The 26,169-nt window shown below is 45.2% G+C and overlaps 1 protein-coding gene across 1 annotated transcript in view; it reads right to left on the bottom strand.

Moving 5' to 3' along the window:
* The window catches only part of LOC124616030 (MAU2 chromatid cohesion factor homolog), a 184,144-nt gene that overhangs the window by 149,699 nt on the left and 8,276 nt on the right, over nt 1-26,169 (bottom strand). Inside the window, exon 3 of the mRNA XM_047144248.1 lies at nt 8,560-8,682. Coding sequence (XP_047000204.1) covers nt 8,560-8,682 — 123 coding nt within the window. The remainder of the gene's footprint in view (nt 1-8,559; nt 8,683-26,169) is intronic.

The following is a 26,169-nucleotide window of genomic DNA, read 5'->3' on the forward strand; positions in this document are numbered from 1 at the left end:
CTAGTCCACAAACAGTTCCTTTCACCTATTAAACAACCATTTCGTCTAGTTCTGATAACTTTCGTGGGGGCATGGGCGTGGGGGCATGGGAGCAGGGGCATCAGCAATTTAAACTTAGTTCTGGGTTGCTGTTGTGGGAGGTGGAGCTCCCTTCCAGGGAAAAGGATACAGTAGTTAGAATGTTCAGTGTCCAGAATAATTCAGCAGCTGTTGTTGTTGGCACCTGATAAGTAATGGAGGGACTCCAGCCTCGACTAGAAGGCTGCTTACAAAACTAGTTCAGAAGGCTGTTGTTGCAAATTGGAACCCACAATGATGAATGGGACCCAGCAACCACAATGCTGAGGGTGATGCTGAACCATATGCAAGACTCCCATAATCAAGACGGGTTGAATCAGGGCTTTGTAGAGCCACAAATGGGTAGAGTGAGCTGCACCCCAGTTAATGTTACCGAGGCAGTGAAGTGTACTGTGGTGTCATCAGCACTTTCACTTACGTTGGCAAAGGTGGGGAAGCCACAGCAGCTGCTAGACCTTCGATGGCCACCAGAAAGAGGGGGACACTCAGTACAGAGCCCTGAGAGAGCCCCCGTGTTCTCTTGGATACGGGGGGAGCGGGTGCTCAGTGAAGCACCCATTTGACCCCAGAATGTACAGTGTGACAGGAAGTTCATGACAAAAATCGGTAGTGCATCCCAGAGCCCAACTCACATAATGTAGTAAGGATATGGTGATGCCACGTCCTGTCATGTCAACGAGGTGCTGACAACGTGCAAAGGCCGTCTGGATGGTGGACTCCAGGTGAATCAAATTATCAACAATGAGCAGCCTTTGGGAAAACCACCCTGAGATGCAGCCAAAAGGCCCTGAGATATAAGCAGACAACACAGGCACATGCCCAACATGCGTATGAGCAGCCTATAGAGAACGTTGGTAGGGCTGATTGGGCAATAACTGTCCATCTCTACGGGGTTCTTACATGGTTGAAGTACTGGAACTATTGCACTTTCTTGCCACTGAAACGGGGGCTCACATTCATTCCATATCCAATTAAAGAGGGCACGTATGTGACACTGACAGTCCACTGACAGAGGTTTCAGCATTTGGTTGTGGATGCAGTCTGGTCCTGGGGTCGTATGAGGGCAAGGTGCTAGGGTACTGGAGAGTTCCCATTCACTGAATGGAGCATTATATGGCTCCAAGTGTCAGGTAGTAAAAGATAAGTGTTTTCATTCCACCTGCTGTTTTATGAGCTCAACAGCGGAATGGTAGTTCTCAGACGCAGATGCACGAGTGTAATGTTCAGCAAAATGTTCAGCGAGAGTGTCTGGATTAGTATAAATGGCACCATCTAAGCAAATATTTGGTGCACCTGCAAGGAACTGGAAGCTGTAGGCTAATCTTATCTTTTCCCATGTCTGTGGTGGAGAGGTACTTGATTCAATGGTGGAAACATACCACTCCCAGAATTCTTGCTTTCGTCATTTTATGAGGCAGCTGACATGGGCATAGAGCCGTTTAAAGGCAATGAGGTGCTCCAGTGAAGGGTTTTGATTATGGCACTGGAGAGCCTGCCTATGATCTATATGGCTGCAGTGATCTCTGGGGTCCACGAGGGTATGGCTTGGTTGGCTACCAAAAGGGGAGGAAGTATCAGTGGTTCTGAAAGCCCACTGTAAGAGGTGCGAAAGAGGAAGGCACTGTCAAGAGAGTAGGTGACAACATTGCAGCTGTAGCGTAAGAGTGTGTCATTTATCTGGTATTAAGATGTTCATACTTTTTTCTGGCCTCTTGTTACGTGATCTCTCCCAGGCTCTTATACTTCTGGATTTTCTTCTCATACTTAAAAGAAGAGCAATCTGGTGAGTAGGGGAGTGGAGCTTGGTGCAGTTTACACAGATGGGGAGAGGGGCACAAGGAACAGTTGTGCGCAGAGGACCTCCACAATCCCTGTAGACATGGGTAGCTGTGCAACGGGAAGACATATGTCTGATCTTCATACACCTGAAGCATCTCTTCGGAGTAGAACATGGGGCTTCACATCACACCGATAGACCATCACCCTGACCTTCTCAGGCAAATACCACCTTCGAAATCCAAGATGAAGGCCCCAGAAGCAACTCTGTTCTCCCTTGGTCACTGTAATGTCCCCACAGCAAATACCCTCTACCACGCACCAATTAATCATTTTCAATCAAACCATCCACATTCATTCACTTTGGAAAAGTTATCTGATCTGATTTTCTCGTAATATATGCGGCAACAGCTCGTCGACGCCAAAGTATTTTCTAGCGCATTTAATCTTTGAAATAACAGAGATGCATATATGCGTTCTCCATGGTTGTTAGAGTGGTAACTAGGACAGCTTCTGGAGTATCAGTTGAGGGATTGACGTGTTTCTGAGAGATACATATTCTGCTTTCTTCTCGCTAAAGCGAGCCAATTAACATTTGTGCCGCTAGCGGTTAGTTTTGAAGAGAAAGAGATTGTTAAAGGAAAATAATTAAGGCGTGGAATCACCGGAGATCTGGACATGTAATGGAGGTGGATTTAATACACGATTTCCTCCATAAATAAGGTTTGTGACTTTTTTGTTCTGGAGTGAATGAACGAATGAGTTTTTTTCTGAATCATTTGTTGATCACGTTGGCCCTGTAATTATTGGGGAAGTTTCAGCTGTGTCAAAGAGAGCCTGCAATCACTGAGGCTGCGTTAAATCGTCCAAAAAGGCTTCGTACACATCTGGAATTCGCAATCTTTCGTAAAAGGAACAAATTGTCCAAACACTTGATTCTCCCGACTGACTGCAGTGTTTAACAGTAATAATAAATGTAAAGATCTCTTACAGCAAGCTAGCCGCTGATTACCAAGACGAAGGACTCCACCAAAGATTCTATTTGGCTGATTCTTTTTATCACTATCTCACGTAATGAAATCTTATATTAAAAACTATACATAGATAAAGGAGAGAAAGAGAGAGAGCGAATGAAAACAGAGATAATACTAATAATCCTCCATTAGTCTAATTTTTCGCCTGTCTTCTCACGGATCAGCCAAGAACTGGGAGAGCCTCACTTTACTGTATAGACTTGTGTGTGAAGGTGAAGGGATCTTAAAGACAACAGATACACGTCTATACAGAGAAGACATTACACAGAGGTAGCGGCTAGCTGCATTGATCATCTATTCTTAGATTAAAGAGACGGCAACTTATTATACGAACATTAAAATGTTAAATCACGATGGATTAAGTGCACACCTTGCTGTTATAAGTTGGTCCGCGGCTCATCGTCAGATTGCAGAAGAAGACACCCTGGACCATAGTAAGACTTGTGGGGAGTAACATCACTGGAATCTCACACAATCTTTTACAAGAGAGCAGCATGTGTGACTGCGGAGGAGATGATGATTTACCAAGAAGGGAACCGCTATTCACCTGCGACTTCCCCATATTTGTTTTCAATGGTTTCCACATAAAATAATGGCTTTGTAGCCAAAAGGTGCCCCCACAGGTCCTTGTACAGACCCAGTATTGGGTGGAGGATTTTGCTCCTTGTTGTCCAGTCCTGTGCTCCTCTCCAGTGTGGCAAGGGAAGAGAACATGTTGGGATCATACTCTGTTGCACTCTACAAGGAGTTTCCATTTGAAGAGACTGCTGCGGCCATGTGACCACCAGCAAGAGTGAGTTTAACTTGCATCATTTGTGAACTATCTGCCATGGTGCCACCCACTTCAAATGGGAGCAGGGTGGTCTCCCCACGGGCACCATCCAGCCATGCAACGGATATCTGGCCATTAATTCGTAGCCAGTCCCCGTGCCCCAGTCATAATGGGTACATAGTCCCCATAGTCCATGGCATACATAGAGAATGTGCACTGCAGGCAACAGTGTGACCCCCTGCATGGTCAGGCGGCTACCATCACACAGGCTCTTGATGACCCCCCCCCAACCCCCGCCCCCCCCCAACAGGATGGCTACCGCACGGTAGGTTTTGGGTGTACTGCAACAACAAGAAGATAGGGTGCCAGGTTGGAAGGGCACAGGGGCAGAGCAAACACCACAGTGGGTGACCTTCCCAGCATGACATGCACTTCTGTAAAATTTGGAAAGGCTGGCAGGTCAAATCCAATAAAAGGGACCATATAATCATTAATAGAAGGTGAAGACAGTGCCAGGAGTGAAACTAGAAATCAGGATCAAAATCGTGAACCAAGTCCAAACAGGGTCTGCACCAGAAGGACCATTCGATGGAAAGTCAGAGGAGGTAAGAGACAGTCCAAGTATAGGTTTGCAGCACAGGAAGGGGAAGCAATGCTGCACAGGCTGGGACCCCATGGTAGCCAAGTAGATACTCACCAAAGAGTGGTGCTCCCCTAGGGGGAATTATGAAAGGGAGAGGGGGTATTTTGACTGAGGTAAGAATAAACGCTATAATGGCTCAGGGCACCACGTTTATCACTCTCAGAAGTCACAAACTGCCATGTGGGTTTAATAAAGGTTTTCTTTACTTTAAGAGCAATGAAAATGTTATATTTTCATAAATGGTAAACAAATTTTTTGACAAAAACTTTTCTGTAAATAAACAAATGCAAATTTCCCATATAATAAAATTAAATAATAAAAAATCCTGTTTCAAAGCTAACAACTTTTCTAAAAATAATAACTTTTTGAACATACTGAAAATGCAATATATAAAAAATATATTGATATTTTATGTTCAATATATATTGCCAGCACCAATATCACTCAGACAATTTATAAAGAAGATTATGCACTGAAAGTTCAGAACATTCTGGCATCTACATCTACATAATATTCTGCAAGCTGTCACACAGTGCATGGCAGACAATACCTTGTACCACTATTAGCCATTCCTTTCCTTGTTCCACTCCCAAATGTAGTGAGGGAAAACTTTGCCTATATCCTCTGTACGAGGCCTAATTTCTATTATCTTCCCTTTGTGTGTGAAATGTACATTTGCAACTGTATAATTATTCTGCAGTCAGCTGCAAATGCTGGTTCTCCAAATTTTCTCAATAATGCTTCATGAAAAGAATGTCGTCTTTCCTCCAGGGATTCCCATTTGATTTCACAAAGCATCTCTGTAGTACTCACATGTTGACCGAACACAGTGGTAGCAAATCTACGAGGGTCACTACAAAAGAAATGCACACTATTTTTTTTTTTAAATCCATATTTTATTCTACATGTTTGAAAGTTTTACAGTAGGTAGATACATCTTTTAGGAACAATATTTTCATTTCTCCACAAAATTTCCATCCCTCTCAACTGCCTTACGCCATCTTGGAACCAGTGCCTGTATACTCGCACAGTAAAATTCTGGACCAACCTGTTGGAGCCACTGTTTGGCAGCGTGCACAAGGGAGTCATCATCTTCAAACCTTGTTCCACAACGAGTGTCTTTCAGTTTCACAAAGAGATGAAAGTCACATGGAGCCAGGTCAGTACTGTAAGGCGGGTGTTTCAGTGTTGTCCATCCGAGCTTTGTGATCGCTTCCATGGTTTTTTGACTGACATGTGGCCATGCATTGTCGTGCAACAGCAAAACATCCTGCTTTTGCTGATGTGGTCGAATACGACTCAGTCGAGCTTGAAATTTCTTCAGTGTCGTCACATATGTATCAGAATTTATGGTGGTTTCACTTGGCATTACGTCCACAAGCAAGAGTCCTTCGGAATCGAAAAACACCGTAGCCATAACTTTGCCAGCAGATGGTGCAGTTTTAAATTTTTTTTTCTTGGCTGAATTTGCATGATGCCACTCCATTGACAGCCTTTTCGTCTCTGGTGAAAAATGATGGAGCCATGTTTCATCACCTGTCACAATTCTTCCAAGAAATTCATTTCCACCATTCTCGTACTGTTCCAAAAGTCCGCTGCATACCATTTTTCTTGTTTCTCTGTGAGCCACTGTCAACATTCTGGGAACCCACCTGGCATAAACCTTTTTTTAATGCCAACACTTTCAGTATTTTGCAAACACTTCCTTCCCTTACCCCAACTTAGCTTGACAATTCATTCACTGTGATGCGTCTGTCAGCAGTCACCAATTTGTTAACTCTCTGCACATTGTCTAAAGTGTGTGCAGTACGAGGCCTGCCGCTGCGAGGACAATTCTCAATATTGCCGTGCCCGTTTTCATCACGTAACCTGCTTGCCCACCGACTAACTGTACTGCAATTGACAGCAGCATCTCCATACACCTTTTTCAACCTCTTGTGGATGTATCCCACTGTCTCGTTTTCACAGCACAGGAATTCTATGACAGCACATTGCTTCTGACGAACGTCAAGTGTAGCAGCTATCTTGAAGACATGCTGTGACGGCACCACTCACGGGAACAGGTTGAACTAAGTTTGAAAACAAGCGGGAAGGATGTATCTACACACTGTAAGACTTTCACACATGCAGAATGAAAACTGTACTTTTACAAAAATGGTGTGCATTTCTTTTGGAGTGACCCTCATAATAAAACATCTCTGAATTGCTTTGCTGCCTTCCTGTAATCTGACCTGGTGAAGATCCCTACCACTTGAGCAGTACTCAAGAAAGGGTTGAACTAGTGTTCTGCATGTGGTCTCCTTTATAGAACAGCTATGCTTTCCTAAAATTCTCTCAATAAACTAAAATCAACCATTCGTTTTCCCTACTACTGACATGTGCTCATTCCATCTCGTGTCGCTTCGCAATGTTACATCTAGCTATTTAGTTAATGTGACTGTGTCAAACACCACACCAGTAATACTGTAGCTGTAGTTTACTTTTCCTACTCACCTGCATTAACTTATATTTTTCTACGTTTAGTGCCATTCATCACACCAAACAGAAATTCTGTCCCAGTCAGCCTGCGTCTTCCTACAGTCACTCAATTACAGCACATTCCTGTACACTACAACATCATTAGCAAATAGACAAAGATTGTCTCTCAACCTGTGCATCAGATTATTTATGTATATAGAAAACAGCAAAAGTCTATCACACTTCCCTGGGGCACTCCTGACAATACCGTTGTCTCTTGATCATTAGCATGGAGGGAATTTGATAACTCTTTTGTGTAGAGGAAACGTGGAAGACTTGGAAGAGCATTTGGACCTAGCAAGATCATAGGAGTGAGGACCACAGATTAGGCAGTCCGATTTACAGGTATCATTGCACCTCAAAAGTAAATTCTGATGATTAGGTAGATGGCAAAAGACTGATTATTGGAACAATACAAAAGATTTAGGGTGATGTCCATCAATAATTTTTTGGGCAGTTATGGACTGCAGTCTTAGTTGGTTCTACATAATATGACAAATAATCTTGTCATGTTTTTGTGCGCACCGTTCAATTTGGTACAAACCATGACAACCCAACAAATTCGCACCGACAAACGCTTTTGTGGGTAATGAATGAAATAGATTTCATACACAAATTTGTATCGTACTTAACAAGAATTTCTGCAGCCATAAAGATCAGTGTGCCACAACTTTCACTGCTGTGAAGGACAGCACACCCACAGTGCAAGAGACTCCAACTATCAAACTCAAGGCTTGCCACTATGAGATTGCCACTACTGAGCTTGATGTGCAATGATGCATATCAACATTTAAGTGGCATAAAATCTAGAGAAATATAAATTTGTGTCAGAAGGTGTTTAATTGTGCAACAAGACTTAAAAGCTAAGGCTCACCACAAGTTCGGACAGCAAAAAAAAAACTCTGTGTAAGAACTCATCTCAATGTTTACGAGGAAACATGCTAACTCCCTCAATCGTTTTACAGTTCTGCCAAAAGTTTGGTCTTCAGAGGTAAAATAATTGTTAGTTACTTAAAATAATAATAATAATAACAATAATAATAATAATGAGAAATGAGATTCTGGACTTGCAATATGATGGACAATCAAAAACATCCACAGTAGATAACGTGTCCAAATGAGGAATACTGTGATGGTTGTAAGGGAGAGGTATGGTAGAGTGGAGCATGTAGAGAACTCAACAGTCAAGAAAGTGTTTAATGTCCTACTTAAGGCATAGCTGCCACTGATGGATAATTGATTCTCAGGTAAAACGAACACACAGGCAATGAGGAATCTGCATCCAGAAACAACCAGATACCTAGGAAGATTAGGCTGGCTTAGCTTGTGGCACTGTAAACTGCTGTGACGATAGGCCTGGTGCTGTAATGAAGTTACACCTAGGGAGGGGCTCTGACAAGTACAGACGTGTCTTAGTCCAGCACAGGAAATAAGCTAAGATCAAAAGCTTGAATAAAATAACTTTGTGACTGACAGGCTGTAATGACAGGACGGCGATGTTCCTGTTATGTAGCAACCACACATGACAAGAACCTAGATTTACTTATAAAACAGGCAACACAGCATGTGGCACCTGAGAAAGAAATATGATTAGTTAGCAGCTGACTCACTGAAATGTCAATCACAAATTTATTTTAATCAAAGTATACAACAGTTATGATATCTAAGGAACCTGGAGGTATTTCCTACTACAAGGCCTTTCCTCTTTTATTATTTTATAAGAAATATATTATACTTACCATTCCTCTGCTTAAGAGAAACAGTACTCTCGTATATGCCGCCGATGATATATGAGCGTAATCCACGCCGACTCCCAAAAGGCTGCTTGCCACCTCATAGTCACGTTCACTTGCATGAATTTGCTGTAAAATGTAACAGAATATAACAATGCTACTTCAGTAAAGACATCTCATGTTATCAAACAATCACAGAGCCCACAATTGAATGTAAAATCCATGAACTTGCTAATAAACTCACTGCTTTATATGACAAACATTCCCCTGTATGCACAATCAGCTGCTCCACAGCTGACAACAGCATTGCACAAATTATGAAAAATAAGGATGCTGCACACAGACGTTTCATGTGAAATCCAAAACCCAAGCATTATAAAGAATATAGAAAGTTATGAAACAGGGAAAACAATGCATTTGCAATGCTGAAGTCAGTCCTTTGTATACAACAATATGATGCCCATGACCCTGTGGAAGAATCTCCATATCATGGATGTTGAAAAGGCAAAATCAGAAACTGCTTTTCAGGTCTCAGCCAATGAACTCAATAATTTTTTTTTCTGCACCAATTAACTCCCAGACAGCACGGAACTATCACCCACAAAAATCTCTTAACTACATAACTAACCACAACACACTCCACCTAAAAGCATACCAACAAATACAAGACCAGCAATAATGAGAATTTCTTCTCATGACAATGACAGTATCAACGTAACCGTGAAATAAAACAATATTAAAATAACATTTGTTGGTACAGTATTAATATTTTTCATCAATCAGCCACTGTCCCACACCCCTAAGCCCAAGGCGGAGTTATATTTAATCAATGTAAATAGTTTTATATAAAAACAAAGATGAGGTGACTTACCGAACAAAAGCGCTGGCAGGTCGATAGACACACAAACAAACACAAACACACACACAAAATTCAAGCTTTCGCAACAAACTGTTGCCTCATCAGGAAAGAGGGAAGGAGAGGGGAAGACGAAAGGAAGTGGGTTTTAAGGGAGAGGGTAAGGAGTCATTCCAATCCCGGGAGCGGAAAGACTTACCTTAGGGGGAAAAAAGGACAGGTATACACTCGCACACACGCACATATCCATCCACACATACAGACACTGCTTGTGTCATCTATGAAGTACTGGAAAGTCTGTATGGCATTGCACAGTCCATGTGGTTTTAGGGCGCACAACTTCAACGGTCATTAGCGCCCAGACTACGTCAGGAATGCACCGCGAGTCACAAGTTTAAGACAGCAACGAAACAGAAAACACGATAAAAGACAGACTGACAGGCATAGGATTAAAAAAAACAGCATAATCAAATGTCCTTAGAGAGGGTTGTCAAGTTGATAAAATGAAGAACGCGAGCAGCTGCTCGTGGGTCACCTGCTAAAATGGCATCTAGAGTACATGGCAGGCCAACATCAAGACGCAGTGTGTTAAAATCCGGACAGGACGTTAAAATGTGGTGGACCGTCAGCAATTGCCCACATGGGCAGAATGGCGCCGGCGCAGCCGTCAGCAAATGGCGATGGCTGAACCGGCAGTGTCCAATTCGTAACCGGGCCAAAACTACCTCCTCCCGCCGAGAAGGGCATGAGGAGGACGTCCAAGCCGCGGGAAGAGGTTTCAAGGCCCGAAGCTTGTTGTCTGTAAGTGCAGCCCAATCGGCATGCCACAGCGATAAAATGCGCCGACAAATGACCCTGCTATAATCTGACGAAGGGACACAACAAGAAGCTGTCCGAGGCTGAAGGACCGCAGCCTTGGCCGCGGCATCTGCAGCTTCGTTCCCAGAGATACCGACATGGCCAGGAACCCACATAAAGCTAACCGGAGAACCGACGTCCACCAGTTGCTGAAGAGAGCTTTGGATCCGGTGCACGAAAGGGTGAACCGGGTACGGATCACTGAGGCTCTGGATGGGGCTCAGGGAATCGGAGCAGACGACATATGCAGAATGTCGGTGGCGGCAGATGTAAAGAACAGCCTGGTAGAGGGCAAAGAGCTCAGCTGTGAAGACCGAACAATGGCCATGGAGCCGGTATTTGAAACTTTGTGCCCCGACAATAAAAGAACACCCGACCCCGTCATTGGTCTTAGAGCCATCTGTATAAATGAAGGTCATATTAATGAACTTCGAACGAAGTTCGACAAAACGGGAGTGGTAGACTGAACCGGAGGTAACCTCCTTTGGGAGCAAGCAGAGGTCAAGGTGGACGCAAACCTGAGCCTGGAGCCAAGGTGGCGTGTGGCTCTCGCCCACTCGAAAGGTTGCAGGGAGTGAAAAATTAAGGTGTTGAAGGAGGCGACAAAAGCGAAGTCCAGGGGGTAGCAGGGCAGAGACATACAACCCGGTCAAGAGAACGCTGAAGACAGCGCTCCAGTTAACACGTACGCTGCGCACTGCAAGAGTCATCAAAAAAGGAACGATAAGACGGGTGGTCGGGCATTGCCAGTAGCCGACAGGCATACCGACAAAGCAGTATATCGCGCCGGTAGGTGAGTGGCAATTCACCAGCGTCAGCATGAAGACTCTCGACGGGACTAGTATAAAACGCTCCGATCGCAAGTCGTAAACCCCGATGTTGTATGGAGTTGAGGCGGCGTAAGATGGATGGCCGTGCAGAGGAGTATACGAAGCTCCCATAATCCAGTTTGGAGCAGACGATCGACCGATATAGGCGAAGTAGGACGGTTCGATCCGCTCCCCACGACATACCACTGAGAACACGGAGGACATTTAGAGAACGGGTACAACGGGCAGCCAAATATGACACGTGGAGACCAGCTAAGTTTCCTGTCAAATGTAAGACCTAAAAATTTTGTTGTCTCCACGAATGGGAGAGCAACGGGACCGAGTCGTAAGGACGGTGGGAGAAACTCTTTGTAGCGCCAGAAGTTAATACAGACCGTCTTCTCGGCAGAAAAACGGAAGCCATTGGCGACACTCCAGGAGTAAAGACGGTCAAGAGAACGCTGAAGACAGCGCTCCAGTTAACACGTACGCTGCGCACTGCAATAGATGGTAAAATCGTCCACGAAAAGGGAGCCTGATACATCAGCTGGGAGGCAATCCATTATTGGATTGATCGCTATGGCGAAGAGAGCGATGCTCAAAACTGAGCCCTGTGGCACCCCATTCTCCTGGCGAAAGGTGTCTGACAGGACAGAACCCACACACACCCTGAACTGTCTATCCATTAAAAAGGAATGAATAAAAAGAGGGAGGCGACCGCAAAGGCCCCATGTATGCATGGTGCGGAGAATGCCCACCCTCCAACAGGTGTCGTAAGCCTTCTCCAAATCAAAGAACACAGCCGCGGTCGGGCACTTCCGCAAGAAGTTATTCATAATGAAGGTCGACAAAGTAACCAGATGGTCAACAGCAGACCAGCGCCTACGAAATCCACATTGTACATTGGTAAGTAGGCGTCGAGACTCGAGCAGCCAAACCAAACGGGAGTTAACCATTCGCTCCATCACTTTACAGACACAGCTGGTAAGCGAGATGGGTCGATAACTGGAAGGCAAGTGCTTGTCCTTCCCCGGCTTAGGGATTGGGACAACAATAGACTTGCGCCAACATGCGGGAACATGTCCCTCAATCCAGATGCGATTGTAAGTACGAAGAAGAAAACCTTTACCCGCAGGAGAAAGGTTCTTCAGCATCTGAATATCAATAGAATCAGGCCCTGGAGCGGAGGACCGTGATCGGCCAAGTGCGTTTTCGAAATCCCGCATGGTGAATGGGGCATTATAACTTTCACGATTCGAGGAGTGGAAGTTAGGTGGCCTAGCCTCCTCTGCCTGTTTGCGGGAGAGGAAGGCAGGGTGGTAATGAGCGGAGCTCGAAACCTCTGCGAAAAAGCGGCCGAAGGCATTGGAGACAGCCTCAGGGGCCACAAGGACGTCATTCGCGACCGTCAAGCCACAAACTGGTGAGTGGACCTTAGTGCCAGATAGCCGGCGCAGGCTACCCCAGACAACAGAAGAAGGAGTAAAACTGTTGAAGGTGCTTGTGAAAGCAGCCCAGCTGGCTTTCTTGTTTTCTTTAATAATACGACGACACTGTGCACGTAATCGTTTATAATTGATACAATTCGCCACTGTAGGGTGGCGTTTAAAGGTGCGTAAAGCACGTCGACGAGCACGTAAAGCGTCTCTACATGCTGCGGTGCACCAGGGGACCGGTACGCGACGTGGAGAAGAAGTAGGGTGAGGGATGGAATATTCAGCAGCAGTGAGAATGACTTCCGTGAGGTGTGCGACCTGACAATCGCAGCTTGTGAAGGTTTGATCCTGAAAGGTCGCCCTGGAAGAGAAGAGCCCCCAGTCTGCTTTGGAGATGGTCCAACTAGATGAGCACGGAGAGGGAGTATGCTGCAGGAGATGGATAACACACGGGAAGTGGTCGCTCGAATATGTATCAGAAAGTGCATACCACTCAAACCGGCGTGCAAGTTGGGAAGTACATATAGAGAGGTCTAAATGGGAATAGGTGTGAGATGTGTCCGAAAGAAAAGTAGGGGCGCCAGTATTGAGGCAGACAAGATTGAGCTGGTCGAAAAGGTCTGCTAACAGGGAGCCCCTCGGACAGGATGCTGGAGAGCCCCAAAGGGGATGGTGGGCATTGAAGTCTCCAGTTAACAAAAATGGTGCATGTAGCTGAGCAATAAGTTGCATCATGTCTGCCCTGGTAACGGCAGACGACGATGGAGTGTAAACGGTACAAATGGAAAATGTAAAAGTGGGGAGAGTAATGCGGATGGCAACTGCCTGCAGGCCGGTGTGCAACGTGATGGGATCGTAGTAAATATCATCCCGGACCAGCAACATAACCCCTCCATGAGCCGGGATACCTACCACAGGGGGTAGGTCAAAACGCACAGAGGTGTAGTGTGCCAAGGCAATTTGATCGCATGGGCGTAGCTTCGTTTCCTGGAGGGCTACGACGAGCGGACGGTACAAGCGGAGCAGCAACTTCAAGTCCTCTCGGTTGGAGCGAATGCTGCGAATATTCCAGTGAATAAGTGCCATCGTAAGAAGAAAAGGAAGGTGAAAGAAGGGGTCACCTCGAAGGCCGCTGAGGGCCTGGCTTCGAGCGAGCATTGCCGCCGCTATCAGTAGGCAGACAGTCATCGTCCATTGGTTCTATAGGTTCATCGGCCATCTTGGTAAGATGGCCGGGAGGGGGAGCTTCCTCCGCCGGTGAACGGCCAGATGTTCGGCTACCAGCAGTGCGGCCAGGCGAAATGGATGACGGCCTGGGGCGGCAACCGCTGGGTGGCGCAGGAGAAGAAATGCGCCGTGGCGGAGAAGGAGAACTGTGCTTCCTATGAGCCTTCTTGGAAGGTCGTTTGGTGGAAGTACCAGTCGATGACTTCTGGGTCTTTGTCTTAGCAGAAGCTGATGAAGGGGCTGGTGTCTGTGGGGTGATGGGAGGAAGAGGAGACGTCGACCGCGCGATCTTAGCACTGGCCGAACGGACGACCATGATGCTGAAGGTCAGATCGCATGTCTGGGTTGCCACCTCCCTGGTACTCCGAGGAGTGGCGAGGACAGTACTGTATTTCCCCGCTGGAAGCAGCGTGGGCTTCCTACTAGCCAATAGCTTGCGAGCAGCCGAGGTGGACACTTTCTCTTTGACCCGAATTTCTTGGATACAGCGTTCTTCCTTATAGACGGGACAGTCGCGGGAGGATGCGGCATGGTCACCCTGACAGTTCACACAACGAGGAGACAGAGGTGGACAGTCACCCTCATGGGCATCCCTGCCACAAGTGACACATTTAGCCGCATTGGAACAAGACTGTCGAGTGTGATTGAAACGCTGACACTGGTAGCAGCGCGTAGGTGTCGGGACATAGGGGCGAACAGAAATAACCTCGTAGCCCGCCTTGATGCGCGATGGCAGCTTAACACTATCAAAGGTCAAGAAAAGTGTCCGGGTCGGTACAAGGTCATTGTTGACCTTTTTCATGACCCTATGGACAGCCGTCACGCCCTGCTCAGCGAGGAAAGATTGAATCTCCTCGTCAGTCAATCCGTCGAGGGATCTAGTATAGACCACACCACAAGACGAATTCAAAGTTCGGTGAGCCTCCACCCAGACAGGGAACGTGTACAGGAGTGTGGCTCGAAGCAGTTTCTGTGCCTGAAAGGCGCTCTCAGTTTCTAGTAACAAGGTACCATTACGCAACCTGGTACAAGATTTGACAGATCCGGCTATGGCATCTACGCCCTTCTGGATAACGAAAGGGTTGACAGAGGAAAAATCCTTTCCATCCTCAGATCGAGAAATGACGAGGAACTGTGGGGTAGGCGGTAGTACTTTTGTCACTGGGGGCTGGTCATGTTTCCATTTGTGGGCAGAAGTCGAGAGAGAAGAAGAGAAATCCATTGCGGAGGAATCCCCCATGATTGCCAGCGTCTCCGATGGCGCGCTCCTTCCTTAAGGGGACCCTCTCAGAGGGCACTCCCGCCTTAGGTGAATGTTTACACCTCAGGTCACACCTCCCGAGAAACAGACGGAGGGACCAATCGGCATGGTCAGAAGGTATCAGCTCAGGCAATCACCCCTCCCTGGGCCTGGCCTTTACCAGGGGGTACGTGCGTGCCTTACTTGTCTACCCAGGGTGGGGAATTACGCGTTACCCCCGTCACCGGCTACGCGTGCGAACGCGTGGGTCGGCACAGGGAGGAAGGAAGAAGAAGAAAAAGAAGAGAGAGAGGGAGAGAGAGGACAGACTGTCTCAAACGCCGAGGCGGAGACCAGAGAAGGCAAGGAAAGAAGGCAAGGGAAAGAGTAAGGAAGACAGTGAGATGGAGAAGAACAAAGAAAGGAACCAACCAAAGAAGGAAGAAACGAGAAGTGAAAAACCAAAAAGACCACAAATATAGGTCGTGGGACGGTCCGTCTCCGGACGCAGGCGCTAACTACCCCCTTGAGGGGGATGGACTCCTTTTAGTCGCCTCTTACGACAGGCAAGAAGACCTCGGGCCTATTCTAACCCCCGGACGGGTGCTGCATAAATTTGTAAAATCCAAAAATCAGTCAGGCGGCAGTAGCCGACCGAGACAGACGCAGCAACAGGGAAGTAACCGCTTTTGTATCATTTATGAGTTCCTAACCAGGAGCGAATTTTATTTATTATATCATCTGTGTGCTTTAATAGTTTAGTTTCTTGAGTTTCTGCGTGTAAATTTAATATCTAATAGCCACAGTTTTCACGTTTTCATTTGCGTCAGAAAGTAACCAATTTTGTGACATATTACAAGTTCCTAATCAGTGGCAAATTATTTAGTTTCACCTGAGTGCTTCGGTACTTAGGTTTCTTAATATCTACGTATTAATAGATACATTTCATTTCATACATTTTCGTCAGGGTCTACAGTAGAGTTGTGCAGCATGTGCCGATAGTCTGTTTATCTGCATAGTTGAGTTTTCCACAGTCTTTAGTATGGACAGGGACTGCAGTTGTTGTGTGCGGATGCGAGCCGAGTTGGTGACACTTTGCTCTCAGCTTGAGGCTGTGATGGCTTCGGTTACACAGCTTGAGGCTGCAGTGGATGGGCACCACTGTTGTGGGCCGGCTGTGGGGATCCAACAGCCGTCCAGCACATCAGAGTCCTCTGATCGGTCCTCACCAGTGGCCAACCCAGTTACTGCTCGCACTGAGGCTGACCCCTCACCTGTGGTCGAGTGGGAGGTCACCCCGGGGTGAAGCAGGCAGCAAAAGATTTCCCAGGCGGCCACACGTAAGGCCTCCCCGTTTTGTCTGGCTAACAGGTTCCAGGTGCTGTCTGTGGCTGACACTGTCGCTGAACCAGATGCTGTCGCTTGTCCTGTTTCAGAGGAAACCACTCAGCCTGCAAGATCCAGGCAGTTACAGAGGGTGGGATTATTGGTAGTTGGGAGCTCCAATGTTAGGCGCGTTATGGGGGCCCTTAGGGACTTGGCTGACAAGAAGAGTAAGTAAACCAGTGTGCACTCTGTGTGCATACCGGGTGGAGTCATTCCAGATGTGGAAAGGGTCCTCCCAGATGCCATGAAGAGCACAGGGTGCAGCCAACTGCAGGTGGTTGCTCATGTCTCTATCAGTGATGTGTGTCACTTTGGATCAGAAGATATTCTCTCTGGTTTCGAGTAGCTAACAGAAGTGGTAAAGGCTGCCAGTCTTGCTTGCAAGATGAAAGCAGAGCTGACCATTTGCAGCATAGTCGACAGGACCGATTGCGGACCTCTGGTACAGAGCTGAGCGGAGGGTCTGAATCAGAGGCTCAGACGGTTCTGCAACTGTGTAGGCTGCAGATTCCTCGACTAGTGCCAAAGGGTGGTTGGGTTTCGGGTTCTGCTGCATAGGTCAGGTGTCCATTATATGCAGGAGGCGGCTACATGGGTAGCAGGAGCTGTGTGGCGTGGTCTGGGTGGGTTTTTAGGTTAGAGGGTCTCGGGAAAACACAAGAAGGGCTTCAGTCACTAAGTGTGCAGGCTGAACACTGGAAGAATGTGGATACAGGAACCATTGGTATAACAGTTGTAAACTGTCGAAGCTGTGTTGGGAAAGTACCAGAGCTCCAAGTGCTAATAGAAAGCACTGAAGCTCAAATCGTTATAGGCACTGAAAGCTGGATATAAGCTCAGCCGAAATTTTTGTGAAGAACCTAACGGCGTTCCGAAAGGATAGGCTATACACGGTTGGCGGTAGCGTGTTTTTCGCTGTCAGAAGTAGTTTAACTTGTCGCGAAATTGAAATAGATACTTCCTAAGAGTTAATATGGACAGAGGTCATTATTGGTAACCAGAATAAAATAATAATTGGGTCCTCCCAATTCAGATGATACAGTTGCTGAAAGGTTCAAAGAAAACTTGAGTTTTATTTCAAACATCTATCCGACTCATACGATGATAGTTGGTGGTGACTAATTTACCCTCGATATGTCGGCAAAAATACATGTTCAATTCCGGAGGTACACACAAAATATCATCTGAAATTGTGCTAAACGCATTCTCTGAAAATTATTTCGAGCAGTTAGTTCATGAGCCCACGCGAATAATAAACGGTTGTGAAACACACTTGACCTCTTAGCGACAAATAATCCTGAGTTAATAACGAGCATCACAACCGATTCAGGGATTATTGAACACAGGGTTGTCATAGCGACATTGAATATTGTTTTCCCCAAATCCTCGAAAAATAAGTGAAAAATACACCTATTCTAAAAAGCAGATAAAAATTCACTTGACGCCTTCCTGAGAGACAATATCTACTCACTCCAAATTAATAATATAAGTGTAGACCAGATGTGGTTTGAATTCAAAGAAATAGTATTGGCAGCAATTGAGAGATTTATACCAAATAAATTAACAAACAATGGAGCTGATCCTCATTGGTGACTAAATGGGTTAGAACGCTGTTGCAGAAACGAAACAAACATGCCAAATTTAAACAGACACAAAATCCCCAAGATTGGTGATCTTTTACAGAAGCTCGAAATTTAGTGCGGACTTCAATGCGAGGTGCTTATGACAGTTCCCAAAATGAAACTTTGTCTCGAAACCTGGCAGAAAACCCAAAGAGATTCTGGTCATATGTGAAGTATGTTAGCGGTAAGAAACAATCAATGCCTTCTCTCCATGATAGGAATGGAGATACTATTGAAGACAGTGCTGCCAAAGCAGAGTTACTACACATAGCCTTCCAAAATGCCTTCACAAAAGAAGACTAAGTAAATATTCCAGAATTTGAATCGAGAACAGTTGCCACATGAGTAATGTAGAAGTAAATATCCTCGGTGTAGTGAAGCAACTTAAATCACTTCATAAAAGCAAGTCTTCTGGTCCAGACTGTATACCAATTAGGTTCCTTTCAGAGTATACTGATGCATTAGCTCCACACTTAACAATCATAACCAACTGTTCGCTCGACGAAAGAGCTATACCCAAAGACTGGAAAGTTGCACAGGTCACACCAATATTCAAGAAAGGTAGAAGGAGTAATCCACTAAATTACAGGCCCATACCGTTAACGTCAATATGCAGCAGGATTTTAGAACATATATTGTGTTCAAACATTATAAATTACCTCGAAGAAAACGGTCTATTGACACACAGTCAACATGGGTTTAGAAAACATCGTTCCTGTGAAACACAACTAGCTCTTTATTCACATGAAGTGTTGAGTGCTATTGACAAGGGATTTCATGACGATTCCGTATTTCTGGATTTCCGGAAGGCTTTTGACACTGTACCACACAAGCAGCTCACAGTGACATTGCATGCTTATGGAATATTGTCTTAGTTATGTGGATTTGTGATTTCCTGTCAGAGATGTCACAGTTCGTAGTAATTGACAGAAAGTCATCGAGTAAACAGAATTGATTTCTGGCGTTCCCCAAGGTAGTGTTATAGGCCCTTTGCTGTTCCTTATCTATATAAATGATTTGGGGCACAATCTGAGCAGCCGTCTTCGGTTGTTTGCAGATGACACTGTCGTTTATCGACTAATAAAGTCATAAGAAGACCAAAACAAATTGGAAAAAGATTTAGAAAAAATATCTAAATGGTGCAAAAAGTGGCAGTTGACCCTAAATAACGAAAAGTGTGAGGCCATCCACATGAGTGCTAAATGGAACTCATTAAACTTCGTTTACATGATAAATCAGTCTAATCTAAAAGCCATAAATTCAACTAAATGCCTAGGTATTACAATTACGAACAACGTAAATTGGAAGGAACACACAGAAAATGTTGTGGGGAAGGTTAACCCAAAGACTGCGTTTTATTGGCAGGACACTTAGAAAAGTAACAGACCTACTAAGGAGACTGCCTACACTACGCTTGTCCATCCTCTTTTAGACTACTGCTGCATGGTGTGGGATCCTTACCAGATAGGACTGACGGAGTACATCAAAAAAGTTCAAAGAAAGGCAGCATGTTTTGTATTATCGCGAAATATGGGAGAGTGTGTCACAGAAATGATAGAGGATTTGGGCTGGAAATCATTAAAAGAAAGGCGTTTTTCATTGCGACAGAATCTTCTCACGACATTCCAATCACCAACTTTCTCTTCCGAATGCGAAAATGTTTTGTTGACACCGCCCTACATAGGGGGGAACGATCTCCACGATAAAATTAGGGAAATCAGAGCTCGTACATAAAGATATAGGTGCTCATTCCTTCCGCGCGGTATACGAGATTGGAATAATAGTGAATTGTGAAGGTGGTTCAATGAACCCTCTGCCAGGCACTTAAATGTGATTTGCAGAGTATCCATGTAACTGTAGACGTAGATGTGGTTCAATAATTCCAGTACGGGGTGGTATTGGGTGACAAAGAGGGCACTCATTTGTAACTGGTTCTTGGGGAAGGTGGGAAGATTGAGGGTGCGTGGGGATATGGCATGGGAAATCTGTTAGTGGACTAGGTACGTGGCTAGTGCCTGTCTGTGACGGCCTTTGCTTTGAGATCCTGACCTAATCATCCAACCTGCAGACAAAAAGTCCACCCTGTCATTATGAATCACAATGACTATCTGGCGGAAGGCCTCTGCCAATTGTCTGACTCCTCCACCTAAGAACTCTGCCAGAGTGATCCCATCCCAGAAACCAACATAACCTCCAATTCTTGCTTAACACCTTAGGCCCCTCCCAGAACCTCTCCCCTGAATGCATTTCCCTCCTCCCCCTATGACATCCTGAAACACGCACCATTTACATGTTCCCCAAAATCCACAAATCCGACAATCCTGGACACCCCATTGTAGCTGGGTACTGGTCCCCACTGAAAGAATTTTGGCCATCATTGACCAACACCTCCAACCACTTGTCCGAAATCTAACTTCCCACATCAAAGATACCACCACTTCCTTCACCAACCCTCCACCATCCCCATTCCTTTACCTCCTAAATCCCTACTTATCTCTGTGACACCATTTCCTTATACATCAACATCCCTCATGCCCATGGTCTTGCTGCTAGTGAACACTATCTCTCCCAATGTCCTTCACACTCCAAACCCACTACCACTGTCATCACACACCTTACCATACGGACCACTGAAGATACCTAACTTGAGTAGGCAACACATGTCTGGTATTCAAGAATGAATTTCAGTGCAAAAGACAGAAGTTTTCTCATCTTTATGACAAAACATAATTGAAATTAATATTAGCAATTGAGAAAAATGGCTGCAAACATTAACACCATTTTACCAACTTTATCGTGGCATACAACTACACCTATCAAAGCGAGGTACACAAACAAATCTGCAGCACAGCCATGGGCACTGCAGAGCATCTTCCTGTTCCAACCTGTTTATGAGCCATCTAAAGAAAACCTTCCTAGCCTCCCAAAACACCGGGTCTGGTCTAGGTTCATAGATGATATCTTCTTGACCTGGACTCAGGGCCAGGACACACTACCTTCATTCCTTCATAACCTCAACATCATCTCTCTCGTCCGCATTTCCTGGTCCTCCTCAACCCAGTGTGCTACCTTTCCAGATGTTGACTGCCTCCTCTCTGATGGCTCCATTCCCCACCTCCGTCCATATTAAACCCACTACCCAACAAAAATACCTGCACTTTGACAGCTGCCATCCCTTCCACATCAAAAAAATCCCTTCCGTACTGCCTGCCCACTCAGGAATGGTGCACCTGCAGTGAAAAGAATTCCCTTGCCCAGTACGCTGGAGGTAGGGCAGCTTCTATCCCCCAGAACTAGTCTTCCAATAGCGTTCCCAAGCCATATCACCACACACTGCCAAATACTAGTACTGTCACAAAGAACCAGCACCAAAGTAGTGACCCTTTGACACCCAATACAACCCAGACTGGAACAACAGAACCACATCCTCCTTAAAGGCTTTGATTATCTGTGTCCTGAAACAAGGGATAACCTAACCAAGACCCTTCCCATCCCTCCTTAATTTCTATTCTCTCAGCCACCCAAACTCCACAACACACTACTCCATCCTTATGCCACTCCCACACCGAACCCCTTGCCACAGGGTTCGATAGCCCTGTGGGAGACCCTTTCAAGGCCACCTGTGAGAACAGCCAAGTCATATACCAGCCCTTCAGTAGTCATTGCACAGCTTTTTATATTGGTATGACTACCAACTATTTCAATTGCTGCTTCACAACTGGGCCAACTGGATCCTCCCCTCCACCACCAACTTTTCTGAATTGCACAGGTGGGAGTCATCCTTGAATACATTCCCTGCCCCCAAAATCATCCTAACCTAAATGTATGGTAACCTACTGTCCCCACAACCTCCACCCAACAGTACGTGACCCCTCTGTCCTATCACCTCCTCCCAATTCACGTCTCCTAACCTTCATTGTGTGCTGCTCTCTGCCAATGCACCCTACAGTCTTTTATCCTTCTCTGCACCTCACCTTTTCCACACCCTATCTGCCTCCCTTCCTCCCCCACAGCCTTGTCCTGCCACCATCTACTCCCAGCACCACACTCCACCAGACAGCGCCCTTCTTCCCTCCCCCTCCAACTGTACCCTGCTTTTCCCGCTGCACGCTGGACTGCTGCTTTCATTCAAGACAACAGCTGCATTCCAGCCAGAGTGGCCGGAAATAGCACTTGTGCGTGTGAGGTGTGCTAGCTTGTGCGGAAGTTTTCTTTTCTGAAGGAAGCTTTCGCCTAAAGCTCAATGTGTAACAGTCATTTCACTGTGCCTGTCAGCCACTCAAGACATGGTAAGTACAAATCTATCCTTTTCATAATATTATTAATATTTCAACCTGGACTTCCCACTGCTTGATTCGTTACTTTGATTTTTGTGACACACTATGTGGTTTCTTTTTCTGTGATTGTTAGATTCTAAAATTGCTAATCCATTTTCTTTCCAGGAGATATTTGTTAACTTTGTAAACTGTTCTGAGCATGGCATGGCCCAAATGGAACCACCCCTACAGCCCATGCTACAACACATGCCAGCAACACAGGAGTTCATGGTTCCGCAGTCAACCAGACTTCAAAAGAACAAGGGTGGTGGCCAAGCAATTTAATATTCTGCTGCCAGCCTTTCTGGCATTTGATCAGAAATGCTGAGGCCTGAAACAACTATATCCAGCACCTGAGACAGCTCTACTCATACATTAGATTTCAAGTGATGTGGATCAAAGAACAGTTTTATTAGCATATGCAAGCCCTATTGCATTTCAACTTCTTCAGAAAATGGTCACCTACATGTGAACCTGTGACCCTATCTTGTTCTGACATCAAAGGAATGTTTGGAAAATATTTTGACCCACAAATCTATGTTGCTGCTGCCAAATCAAACAATGGAAAATCCTGGATGGAATGCAACAATATAGTGAAAAAGATATTTGCTACTCACCACATAGCGGAGATGCTGAGTTAAAGAAAGGCATGACAAAAAAGCTGTCACACAATTAGCTTTTAGCCAACAAGGCCTTTGTCAAAATTAGACAACATGCACACACTCAAGCAAACACAACTGACACATACATGACACAGTCTCTGGCAGCTGGAACCAGACTGTGAGCAGCAGGGATTATGGAAGAGGCAACTGGGTGGAGATTGGAGGAGGCTGGGGCAGGGAGGGGGAAAGATAGCAGGGTGGGGTAGGGGATGGTAAAGTGCTGCTGGGGGCATGCAGGGACGAAATGGAGAGTGGGGCAGCTAGGTGCAGCCAGGTGGTTAGACAGAGAGCGGGGGAAGGGGGTGGGGGGAGGGTAGCGGAAAAGGAGAGAAGTAAAAAGACTGGGTGCGTTGATGGACTAGAGGGCTGTGTAGTGCTGGAATGGGAACAGGGAAGGGGTTAGATGGGGAAGGGCAATGACTAACGAAGGTTGAGACCAGGAGGGTTATGGGAACATAGGATATATTGCAGGGAGAGTTCCCACCTGTGCAATTCAGAAAATATGGTGTTGGTGAGAAGGATCCAGATGGCACAGATTGTGAAGCAGTCATTGAAATGAAGGACATCTTGTTGGGCGGTGTGCTCAGCAACAGGGTGGTCCAGCTGTTTCTTGGCCACTGTTTTGGTGGCAAGTCATGCGGACAGACAGCTTGTTGGTTGTCATGCCCACGTAGAATCTAGCACAGTGGTTACTTAATTTGGTCTCTACTGTTAGAAGAGGTTCTCTGCTATCCTATTCTGTGTAGGTAGAGTTCAGTTTATAACAACTCGCACTGGTGGTAACATCGAGATCAATGGAAATAAACTGTGACTGCTCATGAATGAACAACCAAAACAAGTTCAGAGTATAGCAAAGCCCTCTTAAGCACATATAACAATCCAGGGATCGATCCAAATCACAAAGGTGAATCAGCCAAGGTCAAATCTCTATCATTCAATGGCGTGCAACTAACGTTTTCAGTGACTAGCAAGAGACTGGCTAGCAATAGCCGAGCTGCTGTATTCAGCAGTAAACACTCATCAGAATGCAGTGCCACATGACATTCTTGCTGCAGCTGCTGCACTTCCCACAGTTACAAGCTGCAGCTATTGCCTGAAGCCCAAGAATCTCTGACTTGTTCTCCCTATCAATACACAGGGAATCTGAATCACCAAGACACAATAAAAGTTATACTTCTGCATAGCCAGCCACCAAGCTTGTTCCAGCACTATTTAGAACAATTAATTTGGAAAGCTCCAAATGCTGTGAACTACCTTGAGACAACTGTCTCAGCCACAACTCCACAGGAATTCTTACAGAGTTTGGAATCTGCTTTCAAAATTCTACAAGCATCCAATTTAAAATGCAATGAAGACTAGTGCATTTCTTTCAACTCAGGGCTATCTGTGTATTATCATTAGTCTACAAAATACATACTCGTATATTGGAGAGGTAGTTGAAAATGGTGGTGGAAAAGGAATAGGGGAGAAAGCAGAACCACATGTACGCTATAACAACGATTTTGGAGAAGAGAACAGACAAGAACAGAGACCTTTATCTCGCATTCCTCAATCTTAAAGCAGCATCTGATGCCTTGTCAAGGTAGTAAGTGTGGGAAGCATTGGTAGCAAAGAAAGTGCCACTGAAATGGCTGAATGCTGTGAAGAGGTCGTATGAACAACTGGTGGGTACGATCGTATTGACAGTGAAAGATAAGGAGAATTCCCAATGGAGAAAGGAATCAAGCAAGGTGATGGCCTCAGCTTCTTACTCTCTATTAATTTTTTCAGATGAAGTAACAAAAACATGCAAGAAGTGAACCAACAGAACACAGCTTGAAATGTGGAGGCTATGAGCAGTCTATCTGGGAACATTGCTCTATGCAGAAGATACAGTATTGGTGGGTGACACACCACAACCGTTCCAACAGGCCTTAGTGGAATGGTAAGAAGGACTGAAGAAGAAGGAATGCACATAAAAGCCAAGTAATGTGGGTTCTGAAACAGAACAGACAGGAAGAACAACATATACTCTTAACAGAAAGCCTCTTAGAAAAGTAGACAGTTTTAAATATCTTGGCTTCAAATTAAGTAGTAATGGAAGAATAGAATGAGAAGTGCTACACAGAACTAAGAAAACAGTCTCAGTACACTATCAGATGAATAACACAACAGACAGGAAGAAAGAGAAGTCTGAAAGCTAAAATGAAAATTTTTCAATGCAATTATGGTACCAGTTAACTCAAATTTAACTTCCAAACATGTGCCTAAGTATCCTCTTTTGTCTAATATTAAACAGTATATTCAAACAGAGAGGCCTAATGATAAGAAATTCCTTAATCAACCAGAGCCAATCCTACTGGAATATTAGGCATGCACTTACAGTGGACAAAGGTGTGATTCTGGCACATTCACAGTCAGGGAAGACACGAATGGTTATCTCTGTGGTCTTAAATTGAAGGTACTGCAGACACTACAGCAATGCAACTGGAGCGTAGTTCATACCGAGCACTGCTCCTGGAAAAATGCTAATGAAAACAATGAAATGACGTAAATTTTTTTGTTTGTTTATGGACGCAATTTACAAAAGAATCAATCACGAACTCCACAGACAAAATGTAGTTTTTCCCAAAAACATTGAAATTATGTTGGCTAAATGCTGCTTACATCAATAATACCAGTCCAATCCCCTCGACAATAGTTTCCGTGGTTACAGGCATCAGAACCCTGGGCATCTGGTGATGTTTGAATATTGATTTTGCAGGAGCATTTCCCAGAAGCTACTGGTTCATGCTCATCCTCATCAATGCTTTCTCCAAACTTCCCTCTGTGATACAGACATCATACAGTCCACAAAAACTATTCGGGCTTTGTCAAAGGTCTTCTCTAGTGAAGTATTACCAAAATCTATTGTCACTGACAATGGCTCACAATTTTCTTATCGGGAATTTAAACTATTTTATGAAACTAACGCATTTCACACTTCAGGACTGCACTATTTCATCCTGAGGCCAACGAACTTGCTGAAAGATTCATACGAAATCTTAAGTCACACAAGGTTAAGTTGGTTCACCAAAATAATAAGAGACACTGCTTGATTTATCTTCCTCTCTCAGTACAGAGCAACTCCACACAATGCACAGTCTCCTGCACAGAAATTCTATGTAAGACTGTATCAAACATTAATGTCAATTTTAAAGTCACTCATGCACCCACAAACCGAGA

Source organism: Schistocerca americana, chromosome 5 (genome assembly GCF_021461395.2).
Source record: "Schistocerca americana isolate TAMUIC-IGC-003095 chromosome 5, iqSchAmer2.1, whole genome shotgun sequence".
In the NCBI taxonomy this organism is placed as follows: domain Eukaryota; kingdom Metazoa; phylum Arthropoda; class Insecta; order Orthoptera; family Acrididae; genus Schistocerca; species Schistocerca americana.